Raw genomic sequence first — 13,103 nt, 5'->3', positions numbered from 1 at the left:
GCCATTGGCATTCCAAGGCAGACTGCCCTTGACCAAGGAGTCTCCAAGGAGCCACGGTGGCCTCTCCCTTCTATCCACGTTCAACACAGAAAGTTATCTACTGCACGTGGCAGCTTCTAAAATGTATGAGCAAATGAATTTCATTGATCCACAAACTGATTAATTAAGAGGCAAACGATTAACCTGCTAAGATGCTTTCCGTGAGCCTTATTTAAACATTGGGCATGGGAGGGTGGAGGCTTCTGCTGTTACATGTTGCTGTTTACAAGCTCTGAAAAAAAAGGAGCCAGGAAGAGTTTGCATAATGTGTAAACGCTGCGTGCTTCTAGAGAGCCATGATTCTCGGCTGAGTTGCAATGACTGCCTTCTCCCCACCCCACCCCTGCATTGAGATGTCAAAAAACCTGCCTTGTTTTCCAGTCAAGATTGGAGCACGCGCACCCTCCCTGTTGCTGGGAGCTGCATAAAGAAAGCTGCAAGCACTCCAGGAAAAGTCGAAGGCCGGGCTCGCGGGGGATCACTCTCCCATCCGGCGAGGCTGCTGGGGAGGCGTCCGTCGTCCGACGGGGGAGATTGCGGGGGGCCCGGGCTTGCAGAATGTTTGTGCTTCTGGCAGGCCCATGTGCTGCTGCCAAGTTAGATCACACACAAGCCATTAGCACATCAAATGCAGCGGGGCTGGTATGAGAGCCTGGGAAAGGCGGCCTGCGAACGGCATGGGTCCCTCTTCCTGAGCCAGGATCTTTTTACAGTTTTCGCTTGGTGGTTGGCCGGACTGAAAGTCCCGCAAGTTTGCCATGGGGGCCTTTGAAGTGGATAATGTTTGGATAATGTTTCCTTTGGCCATTTATCTGTGTTGAGAAGCCGGACCCTCAAACCCGACTGAAGCAAGAGAGAGCCTTTCGGAGGCACCCAGGTGTTTAGAGAAAATATGTCCCAGCGCAGGCTTCCGTGAGATCCAATTCTGAGCATATCATGCTTGTGGCTGCTGGCAGGCTTGTTGGGCGGCACCTGATGAAGATGGCGCCCGCTTACGAAGGTCACAAACGCCGTCGGGACCAACGCGGCCCTTCCATGTTGCTGGCAGGGCAGTTTGCAAAGAATCATGACGGAGACCTTGGTCTGGGCATGGATCCCATGATGCTGCTTCCATCCCTGGGCCAGGGTTGCCTGCCGTGGGATCACTCACCCACCAACCCGCCCACCCTCCAGGCTACCCATTGTACTCTGGGATTCTTGCACTGGAGGGAGGCACAGAAGTGCCAGCACAAATTGCAAGGCTCCTCAGGTGAGCGTGAGACCTCAGGAAAGATCAATGCTAAGTTCTAGACCAGGGATAAGACCATAAGAAGAGTCCTGATGCTGGATCATACCGAGGATCCATCTAGTCCAGCACTCTGTTCCCACAGTGGCCAACCAGCCATTGGCCAGGGATGAACAAGCAGGACATGGTGCAACAGCACTCTCCCACCCATGTTCCCCAGCAACTGGTGTATATAGGCTTACTGCCTCTATAACTGGAGGTAGCACATAGCCATTAGGGCTAGTAGCCACCGATAGCCTTCTCCTCCAGGAATTTATCCACCCCCCTTTTCAAGCCATCCAAATTGGTGGCCATCACCATATCCTGTGGTAGCAAATTCCATAGTTTAACTCTGTGTTGTGGAACTGAGAGCCTACTCCGCCCTGCCGGGTTTGTGCACCTGGCCCAGAAAGGCCCATTGGGTTCCATCACTGGGTGGGGATTGACCTCAAACCCGCCCGCCCCCCCCAGATGAATCCCTCCAATTGTGAGGGAAAGCAGCAGCCAGGTAGATCCCCACTGTTTTCTTCATCCTGAGACTTGGGCAGCGCTGGCATGAGCAGGTGCTCCTCCTATCATTAGCCAGAGTGAAGCAGTGGCCTCAGGCGGCAGATGCTGGGAGGTGGCAGCCAGGAGGGGGCAGTGGGGGATGCTGTCCCATCAATGCTGAAGACAGATCCATCTGCCAGTCCACTTGGGTTTTGTACATGGAGTGAGAGGGTGCACCATCCTATCCTTCGCTAGAGGCATCAAAAGGTCATGGGCCACCAGTGGGTGTGGCCATGCACACTGATATCATTGGCCTACTTGGTGGTGGTGGGGGGGAAATTCAGCCCTCCCCCAATATAGTTCTGCAGCCCTGTTCTAGACCACTGTGGAATCCCAGGCCTGCATCAATGGCCACATGAAGCTGCCTTCTCCTGTGTCGGACCAGTGGTCCAGTGGACCAGCAGTGTTTCCCCCGATTAGTGGCGGTTTCTCTGCAGGCTCTAAGGCAGGAAGGCGCTTCTCCACCTCTTCTACTCTGATCCGTCCTTTCACTGGGGAGGCCGGGGACTGAACCTGGGGCTTCCTCCATGCATTGCAGCTGCTGTGCTGCCGGATGGTGGCCGCACCCCAACACAGTAGCAACGCAACAAGAGCTGTGCCAGAAACGCTCCGTCGGAAACCATTTCTTCCTCCTCCGGGTTGGATGCTCGTGCTACAGAAGGCTGCCCGGCTCTCTTTTGCTCCTGATCCCGCTAGGTGCCCCAAGGCGGGGCCCTGCCCTGTTCCCCACCCACCCCGGCCACTGTCTCCAGTGTTGGCCCTACATGGAGGGAAGCCCCCCCTCTCCCGGAAGGCAGCACCCGCTCTGCACCCGCTCACGGCCTCTTATTCAGAGGATGCCATGAGTGCTGCTTGGCCCGTCTCCAGCGGCTGTTGTTTTGAAACGGGCTGGCAGGCGACCAGCTCTGATAAAATGTTGGCGGGTTCAGGCTTCAAAACACACGGAACATCTTGAATGCTTTTCTCAGGGGTTTCTTGGCTCTTTCAGCTGCGCTCCTAGGTGGGACGACAACAAATGGCCCAAGCCTTTGTTTTCGAAATGTCCACTCTGGGAAGACTAATCACCCCCCAGGCTTTGCGGCAGGCGTGTTCAAACACTGGAGGCCCCCCCCCCCGTTCCCTCCCCAGGGCTTCCGAATCTCAGGAGCAGCAGCCCCGGCAAACTGCTGGCCTCCCACGGCATCCCCAAACCGCTCATTGTTCTTTCAAAAGAAGAAGAAAAAGAAGACATGAAATCATGCAATAACACGAGTTTCTCCTTCCCTCCCACAAGCTGGCCTCTCGGGCCTAACCAGGGCTGCAAACAAGCAGGCAGTGCCAGGCACTGCAGAAGGAAAATGTCAAGCAAGAAACCGCTGGAGGTTTTTCCGGACTCATGCCTAAGAGCCTGCCAAGCACATGAGCACTTACGAGGCACAGCCGGGTCACAGCCAGAGACAAGTTAATCCCTTAGTCCTCCTCCTCAAGGGGGAGAGCGCCTAAGGCCGCACATTTTTCTGGGCTTCAGCCCCACTGAACAGGGCAGGAGCCACTTTCAAGTCCATGCCTGTAGGATTCATCGGACGTTTGCCCTGCTGCCATCCGCTCCTGCTCGTTGGGCCACACGAGCTTCTTCACCCACCGTTTATTTATTTAGAATCTGTTTATACAGCCCCGTTGATGAAGGCTACAGCTCCATTTTAAAGCAGGGCACTGGCATGCAGCAACTCCAGGTAAGGCTGGGAAATGCCCCGTCTGAAACCCTGGAGAGCTTCTGCCAGCCAGTGCCAACAGTATTGGGCAAGATGGCCCGATGGTATTAAGCAGCTTTCTGTGCTTTTAATGTGTGTGGAACCTAATCAATGCTTTTATAGTAGAGTGGGGCAATGGGATGAGAAGGCTGAGCTTCCAGTGCCAATAAATAAATAAATAAATAACTTGGCTGCTAGTGTGAGCACAGAGGTGAAGTGCAGGGCATAACAAGCCATATTCAATAGCTGCTGCTTGAGACAGCAAACATCTCTACACCAGTGATTCATTGTATACACTCATAATTGGCCACTCACAAAAGTTTGTGGGTCTTTTGCATGATGTCATCAACCTCCAGGATGTCTCCCGCATTCCTCCCCTTTTATTCCGCTTTCAAAAAGATTGGAGATAAAGCGAGAAGGGATATTAATGGTACATATCGGCAGCGCCACCTAGTGGCTGTATAATGAAACATCTAGAATTTACCGAGAAAGTCTTTGCTTCAAAGCCCGTGTAAAGAAGCCGATTCATCTCGCAAAGAATCCGGAAACAAAAGCCCTGGTAAACTGCAGGATGAAACCTCCTAGGGAGGTTGTGGGCTCTCCCACACTAGAGGCCTTCGAGAGGCAGCTGGACAAGCATCTGTCAGGGATGCTTTAGGGTGGATTCCTGCATTGAGCAGGGGGTTGGACTCGATGGCCTTTTAGGCCCCTTCCAACTCCGCTATTCTATGATTCTATGAAAAGTCCGGAGTGGTAAAGCCCACTGACTTAATAATAATAATAATAATAAAAAAACCCACCAGAATGGTAACTGGAGAGAATCACATTTTCCCAGGTTCCCATGAGCGCTAGGAATAGGTGATCATCTATGCAACTGAAGTGCATCCTCAAATGAAGATGCCCACGGCCTGCACCAAAAACACACACAATGTTTTTCAGCTTGAAAGGGTGCGCAGGGAGTCTGGACGCCTGTGTAATACTCCAGTCGCTTACTTAGAAGTACCTGCCAATTGATTTTAATGACCCTTCGAAGCATGTGAGCTTAGGATCTACAGCTGAAAAAAGACCCTATCTCCTGCAAGTGATCTGGGTGTTAACTTCATCATATCTGTGACTCATCTGGAGAGGAAATAAAATCATCACTTCTTAAAACTTTATCCAGGACTCCTGCCGAGAAGCGAGAGTTTGCCCGGGCGTCCCGCGGAGGCAGATGATTTCAGACTTTTGCTGATAACTAAACTTTATGGCCACAGTGGGTGAGGATGAACTTTGCCTCTGACCTGGATCCACAATGCAGAGTTTCCATTTTTTTTTTAAAAAAAGAAAGAGATGCAGCTGCAATAATATTTCCCCCAAATAAAAATAAAATCTATCTTCCCCGCCCCCCTCTATTCATTTTGCAAAGGAAAATACAGCTACCGAGGAGGCCGTGCCTCTGTTCAGACATGCGCTATGGGGGTCCCACCAATAAGAAAGAACGGCCAAGTTTTTGTCTTGGAAGCCTTTTAATGGAAAACTTCATAGAAAACACTTTCATACCCCCCCACCCCTCTTATTTTTATAACTATATACAGGATTTAAAATGGTAACATCAAACTTCCAAGACTGATGAGAGATTTGTCTGTAGCATGATACATTTGGCAACCTAAAAGATGAATTTCACCAAGTCATGCATGTCGAGGGTTCTGGGGGAAATGGCAACTTTAATCGTTACCGGATTTATTTGGAATAACACACGAACGTAGACACCACAGACATATAATACAGAGGAGTACACAGTATAAATGCTTATTGCTAGCACAGGTTTCTTTAAAAGGTATGTAACAGAAAAAGAAATAAAATTCTCCTTTCACAATGAATATGGGAGATAATAAGGAAACTAATTTCTTAAAGCATTTTTTTTCTTAAACACACACACGCACGCACACACAACTCTGACATAACACTACAGTAGGAGTACATGACATTCACGTTGCAGAGCTCAGGAATTTTTGTTGTTGGCTGCAGGCAAGTGTGTTGCCTCTTGAAGAAAAGAACAGCTTGGATTGTGCATCGAGTGGAAAAATAGGGTAGACAAAAGGGGATGACTTAAATATAAAATTTGGGGGTGGAAAGCAGAGAGGGTTATACCATGAAGGGAGGCAAGATGATAGATTGGGTGAGCCACTGAAAGCATCTCAGATGGCGGCAAGGAAGTTCTGGTCCAAGCAGGTCAATCTATTTTCCCGTCAAGGCCCATTGAGATGAAAAGGAGATGCTCTCGCACAACTCCGTCATTTTAATGGGGTGTGTGCAGGAGAACTTCCCAATGGATTGTGCCCCATGCTCTTTAGCAGACAGAAGAGCCACTGTGATTTTATGCCTCAAGGTCCAAACCTTGGGCCAAGGTTTGCCTTGGGCCAAGCAGTGATGTGGAACCTATAATGTACATTCCTGTGCATGGCTGAGAGAGGACCTTGTCTGACACTGCATTGGTCTCCCTTTTCCTGCAAGTTCTCACAGCTTCTGTAAGGCTGCAATCCTGTCTCCGGTTCCCTGGGAGTAGGGCCCATTGAACTCAATGGGACTTACTTCTGAGTAGAGATGTATAGGACTGCGAGGTTAATGAATTCAGCAACACCCCGGTTCATTCCCATTCTCAACCCTTCAGCCTAGCAGCGGAATGATATTTTCTGACTTCAGTGTTCAGCATTTTCGACACAAAGAGAGTCATTTTGGGAGATCCATTTAAAAAAATATGTAACAAACACGGACAGCTGAGTACACACAGCTGTCCTTCAAAAATCCAAACAAAACCCACGACCAACCGCTCAAAAATGCAACTTTTGCATTTGGGTTTAAAACGCCTCTGGACACAACCCTCGGGGATGTTCTGTGCTTTGGCGCAACTCCTGGTGAATCGTGTCCAAAAAATTGCTGACATCTCTGTGTTGCAATTGGCTGTTATGTTTCACATTTGCTCCCTGTCCGATCTAGGCAGGATTTTTGTCCATTAACATTGGCTGCAAGAGAACAGAAATGGGCTTTTAAGAGTACCCATGATGGCCATGTCTGTAAACTCAATGGCCACTTCAGTGGGTGGAGCCAACGTTGCTGGCTGCTGATTGGTTAAGCCCTTGCCCCATTCAAAATATGGGGCTGACGACGTTTAGTTAGTGACCAGGATCATAGAGACAGATGGATCTGGGAAGATGAAGCGCCATTTGGGTGGGAAGGAACCACATTATTGCCCTGTCTCTGGGTCACCGAGCAGCAAAAGAAGAAACTAGAGAAATGGTAATATAGGACTGATGACCAAACCGTGGCACATCTGGAAGCATCCCCCAAATATGGTCCCCTTCTGCGTACATTGAAATCCCCAAAGATACATACAAAAGGAGGAGGAAGTTGTGTTTGGGGAAATAAACCTTTCATTTAAACAGCGACAGTTGGACCACACAGTGGAGATTGCAGCTGCAAAGCGTTGATGACCAGTTCATGGACAGTTGAAGGACTTTGCTGAAACCATGACAGAAGGAAAACCAGTGGAGCGGCAACAGCATCCACCATGCCTCTTTTTAAAGAGTTGCATCCGGGATTGAAAGCTGAGAACTCAGTGTACCTGAAACGTCCCAAGGCAGGAGGTGTGGCAAAGAACAGCAAGCAGCAACGGCAAATCCAGGTATTGTCCCTTTGCTCAGATTTCTTGCCAAGTTGGCCTGTGAACTCTAATGAAAGATGGACCTTGCAATTTCTCAAATTCCACAGAGACATCTGGGTATTTTTTTATCTTTTTACCAAGCCCAAGTCAGGAATGAAAGCCACATAACCTGCTAAAGCTTCTGGCTCATCTCTCACCTTGGTCTGTTTATAACCGAACTAAGAACGCGCCTGTAAAAAAAGACCGACTGGTAGAAAGAACCACAAACTGGGACCAACTCTACAGCCGCCATTTTGGAAGTTAGACATGATGAGAGCTTTCCAATGCATAGCTTCTGCTTTAGTCCAATGGGTGGTGGGATGCTGTTAGAAGACCAGGTGCTGCCATTGATGGCCGCTGGTGTGAGGTGTGTATATATGTGTCTGTATGGGCTTTGCAGGGCACAACATCATCATGTCACATGAGATGTTAAAGAAGCTATTAGAAGGAAGTGGGTCGAGAAAGAGAGAAAAGGCGCAGTGGCAGCTCCGTGTATTTAAAGCCATTTAGCGCTGCCCAAATCCAGAAAGACAGAAGACTGAAATTTATTTGCCCATTTTAACCTAGGTAGTGGGTTCATTTCCACGTCACCTGCATGCCCATTTGTGTGGTTTTCTGCCATGGGATTGTGGGCGCTTCTTTCATGGGTGTGCTCCCTGCCATCAGTTGCCACACAGATCATGTGGATCCAGGTGGCACCTGAAGAGAACAAGTTCCAGGAAGTTCTTTGGGAAGCCAAACTCCCACAATGCATCCTTCTCCCAAAGTTGGACTTAGTTGTCCAAAGTCAATCCCTTTGTTATCACCCAGATGCTGCTTTTCTGTCAAAGAGGGTATGAGTAAAAGCAGTGATTCTTGGAAGCATGGGGTGGGGTGGAGGGCATGTACACTGCCACAGAGTTATTCCAGATCTAAAGTTTGGAATGAAACCTGTTTCCGCACAATACCTGCTGTCACAGAGAGAAGCCCAAGTTGGACCACAGCACGTTCCCCCTGCAATAAGAAGGACTAGAAACTTATTTCAGAAGAAAGAAAAAACAGAAAGCATTTCAGGATCCCCTTATGCCTTCACGAACATTCCCCCACCTGTTAGAATACCCTGGTAAATTGTCCATGTCCAGTTATTGCAAGCCTGTGGCTTAGATTTCAGGTATGGAGCACTTGGTACATGAACGCCTGCCAAATCTTAGGTCCCTAGGTGAGTCCCATACAAGAAGAAAACAAACCAAGGCTATCTTGGCTGAGAAGGGCACTGAAAAGCAGCCTTTCTTTTCAGGCAATGGGGTGTGTGTGTGTGTGTGTCTGTGTGTGTGTGCACTTATGTATAGCAGGAACCTTCCTTCTGAAATGGATCTCTACTGCACTGTATTAAAAGGAGTTGTTTGTGGCCAGCAATGAGCAAGGGTGGGGTGGTGGGGCGGGGAACTCATCCAGTTGAATTATGAACCTGTTTGCAATACTATTTTTAGAAATATCCTAGGTGTCACTTCTTAAAAATTCCTGAGAGCTAGCCCCCAGAAAGGAATGCAGGGGGTCGCCAGAGATACTGCAATGACAGCGCATGCCTCATCGCCTTATGAGTTCTTCTGAGGAATCTTTATCGTCACCGTCTTCACTTCAGAATATTCTCGCAGTCCGCACTCCCCCCTGGAAAAGAAATTAAACATGGACGGTTTGCGGCGGGACGCGATTTCCTTTATTCGTCTACCCTACGCAGACGCACCAGGTTGAACAGAGTAGATTTTGGGTGCCGCTAAAGGAGTGGAAAAATGGGGGATGGGTGCAGGGGACACACATCCACTGAGCCATACCATGCATTTCACTGTCTTGGGTCAGGCCTGGCCATGGACATGTTGGCATGACTTTCCTGCCTGTCATAAGGCCAGTGGGCATTTCAGAACATAAGAACACAAAAAGTGCCCTGCTGGATCAGACCAAGGGCCCCTCTGGTCCAGTACTCTGTTCACCCAGGGGCCAACCAGTGTGCTGAGAATGTAAGAGCCCCCCTTGGATAGGAGTTCACCACGCCAACAATGGTGTGACGGAAGCCCTCATCCCAAGCGTTGCCACGACCCAGTGCTTACATTTCTCTCCCGTTTCCAGACATTTTGAATCCTCCAAAAGGACTTTGGGCATTTAAGGCATTGTAACAATTGATCCTGTCCAAGAGAGGAAGAAAGAAAGAACATCAGTGTATAGGTCTCCATGTTGGTCCCCTCAACCCTAGAAGGAGGCTCTTTTAGCATAGTGGGCACCACCCGGACCACCCTTCAGCCCTCACCAGACTGTCCCCGCTTGCATTGCCGAGGAGACGGTCAAGGCCTTGTTGATGTCGTTGGTGAAGACAGCAGCCACCAGTCCAAAGTCAGAGTTGTTGGCTCTTTCAATGACTTCATCCATGGTTTTAAATCGCAAGATTTCCTGAACGGGCCCAAAGATCTGCAAACAAAAATGGAACAGAGATCTGGCAAAGCTGTTCTGCCAAAGAAGTTGTCTTCTTCTTGTTGGTATTTCCAACCGTCCCATCGTGCCTCAGTGGCATCCAGAGCTCACATAGAACCAATAGCTTCATCACACCAGGGTTAAACTGTGCAATTACTGTGAATTGCGTGCAAAGGACTCAGAAGTTTTCCAGTTTATAATCTACTTTGACTGTTTTAATTGTGCTATAAAGCCAAAAGACCTGACCTATTTTGCTACCTCTTTAGGAACGAATAATTTGTTGTTTTCCGAGCGGCCACTGGGGGTGAAGGAGCAGGATTTGATATATTTAAAGAAAAAATAAACAAAGGCTTACATCTGCATAAGTTTAAAGATAAAAACATCAAAATTGGCACAGTAATAGATATTTAGGAGGGCTTTCAGTATACCAAATTTGAATCGGATTGGGTCATCCGTTGATTTTTTATGATGTTTTACATTTCCCCCCTTAAACCCTTTTCCTGGTATGCAAAGGATCTTAGGAGCGCTGCCGCCCGGGGTGTGATTTAGCTAACAACAACAACAATGCCAGCTTAGCGCTGTAGGGGATAATTCGAGGGAAACAGGTACGTGGGATGAAGCTATTTGTCTCTCTATGGTTAGATCTCAACATTTCCTTTTTGGATATGAGCTGTACATCTTAATTTCCCCTACCTAAGCGGAAAAGAAAGACATGGGTGTGTGTGTGTCAATTTCATCAAGAAAGGGTTAATCACCCTCCCCCAGTGAAATGGGCCTGATCCAAATCAGAAGCCCCCCACATCTGCTATGTTCTAAAATTTGAGACGAGACCAAATTAGCTAAAGCTCTAAACGATATCTGTTGTGACACACCAATGTATTGCCTGGAAACAAAGTGGGCGCTTCTGTGCGCAGCGCACAAAACAATTGTTTTATCTGTATACAAATCGAGGCACCTTGATTTAATGAAACCCATAAAACAGGCCGACTAAGATTTCTTGAATCAGGTGAAACTGTTGGGTGCAAAGACGGGGCGTGGCAGGGTTGGGGATGGGGCGTGGCAGGGTTGCTTATACCAGTGCCGTTTTGCCCTTAAGAAGCTCGAAAGCTCTTTTCGAGTGCAAAGGATTTTGCTGAGCAGTTTGGAGCTTGAGGGGGAGACATTCTGAAATGATCGCATGGGGTGAGGGGAGCAGGATGCTCAGGAGCCCATGGGGATAAGATTCGGACCACAGCCGGGTGGGGTGGAGGAGGTACCTCTTCCTTGGCAATGCGCATGTCGTCCGTCACGTCGGAGAAGACCGTGGGCTCAATGAAGAATCCCTTCCTGCCCAGCCCTTTGCCGCCACACTCCAGATGTGCCCCTTCAGCAATGCCGCTCTGAATAAGTTCCAGTATCTTGTTGTATTGCTTCTTGTCAATCTGAAAAGACACAAGGAGGGGGAGGCAGAAAAGAGGCTATGTCAGGTTCTCCTGGAATCACAGGCAAATCATGGGCTGTGAACTAAGGGATGTTCACAGGTCGTTTTGATGAGCCTCCTGTGCGTCTTCCGCTCCATTTCCCAGTTGTAGCATTAAAAAATGAGCCTCGGAAAACCTGACTCTTCTGAAACAAGTCAGGATTCATTGGGATTTCTTGCAGTGTGCAGGCGAAGTTGTGTTATTTGCCTGCTAGAGGGCGCTGTCCCATTGAACTGTATGGGCCACATGGTTGCTGCTCTCTTTCCTGTGTAATTTCAGCTCGTTTCAAACGTGGAAGAGAAGCAGGAAGCAGAGCAACGGCAAGGAAACACAATTTCCTCCTGTCTGAAAGTCCTCTTAAACTTGGCTTGTTGAGCACAAAATGCCTATCAATTGCTCATCTTTCTCCATTTACACAGCTGCCCCGGACGTCTGCTTACTTTGCATTTCGCACACAGAAAAGGGTCGGTGCGATGACACCAACCTTATACAGAAGGCCTTGCCTAGCACACCCTTCTCAAGCCAAGCGCTACCTCTTGAAAAGCCTGAGGAGAGGGTAAAAACAACACAACTTCTCCCCTATATGTGAGGGAACAAGGTAAAGGGTTTTGGCAAATAGGTTCTATTTCTGAGGTACAGAACAGCAGGTGTATTCTTAGATGTTTTTACACTGTGTAATATAGCAGGTAATCACTCCGAGCTGACACATGGTTTGTGGTAACGGAACACAAAGTAAAGTTTATTGAAATTTAATAAATCTTTAGTATTTCAATTTAAATCAAACCTGCATATTTTTATATTCAAAATAACAATCCCAAGTCCCTTAAAATTCTCACTCTGCACACCAAACACCCTCACAAAGCACAAGCTAGACTAAAACTCCCAGACTAAAACTCCCAGACTAAAACCAAACCTCAAACTAAACCCCACAATCCCCTCAGCCAACCTATTTATACTCTTCCCTCCCCTCTCTCACTGCATCACTAGCCACACCCACTCAATCAAACATTCTGCACTCACTAGACATACAAACTCCAGACATACCTAAGGGACAGAAAGGTGGGTATCGCCACAGTCAGAGTCGCTTTGCTGCTGTTCTCTCATAGGCCGTTGCTAGACGAGGGTTTAGCCTGGTGTGAGGCCCGGGCTCCCTGCTGTGCATGCAGATGATGCACAGGGGATCCCGGGGTCAGGCCGGGCTAAACTCTCCCTTGACCTGGGATAACCGGATCCACTTTGGGCCTGTTTTTTTCGCAGCCCCGGGCTCAGCCCAGGGCTGCGGAAGGTGTAGCTGGTTCCGCGGCTTTTCCCGGCTGCTCGCTTGCTCGCAAGTAGCCGGGAGAAGTCGTGCTCTGGGCACAGCACTCACTGTGCCCATTGGGCCGGGGGCGAGGGAATCACGGGGGTGGGAGAGATGGGGGCCAGGGGGGGAAGAGTGAAGCCAGGGTGGGGAGATCACGGCCGGGGTGGTGGTGGAGGGGGCATCGGACAGGCGAGCGAGCGAGGGGCGAGCGGATGGGCGAGTGGGGGGAGCGAGCAAGCAGGCGAGTGAGCAAGGGGGCGAGTGAGTGGGTGAGTGGGGGGGCATCAGACATTGTGGGGGGAAATCGGGGGCAGGGGGAGTGGGGAACACTTTATTTTTAAAAAACCTTACCTTTGCATTTGTGCGCTCCTGCGCACATGGCCCCTTTAACTTTTTTAAAAAACTGGAGGACGTGACAGGGCTTTCCTTTCCCATTGCGTCTGATGTGTGGAAAGGAGCAACAGCCCATGCTACTTCTAGCGCGGGCTGGCTGCTCCTCCCACACGGATTCTAAGGTAGGTCTAGCAAGGCCCTTAGTGACCCAAGCCCAGGAGGCCCATGGCATGAAAGCCAGCAGGCATTGAAGGCAGGTGGCATATTGACAGGGGCTCAACTGTGATCTTTTGCTGCAGATCAA

The 13,103-nt window shown here is 49.2% G+C and overlaps 2 protein-coding genes across 2 annotated transcripts in view; one reads left to right on the top strand and one right to left on the bottom strand.

Moving 5' to 3' along the window:
• Window positions 1-13,103, top strand: part of POLR2M (RNA polymerase II subunit M) — a 180,242-nt gene that overhangs the window by 42,818 nt on the left and 124,321 nt on the right. The window lies entirely within an intron of this gene.
• Window positions 8,589-13,103, bottom strand: part of ALDH1A2 (aldehyde dehydrogenase 1 family member A2) — a 69,005-nt gene continuing 64,490 nt past the window's right edge. The window contains exons 10-13 of the mRNA XM_063142712.1: window positions 10,960-11,124; window positions 9,543-9,700; window positions 9,346-9,420; window positions 8,589-8,908 (exon numbers count right to left, since the gene is read on the bottom strand). Of these exons, the coding sequence (XP_062998782.1) occupies window positions 8,836-8,908; window positions 9,346-9,420; window positions 9,543-9,700; window positions 10,960-11,124 (471 nt within the window). The 3' untranslated portion in view covers window positions 8,589-8,835. The remainder of the gene's footprint in view (window positions 8,909-9,345; window positions 9,421-9,542; window positions 9,701-10,959; window positions 11,125-13,103) is intronic.

This window comes from Elgaria multicarinata, chromosome 16 (assembly GCF_023053635.1).
Source record: "Elgaria multicarinata webbii isolate HBS135686 ecotype San Diego chromosome 16, rElgMul1.1.pri, whole genome shotgun sequence".
Lineage (NCBI taxonomy): Eukaryota > Metazoa > Chordata > Lepidosauria > Squamata > Anguidae > Elgaria > Elgaria multicarinata.
This window is presented reverse-complemented; position numbering and strand designations above follow the sequence as displayed.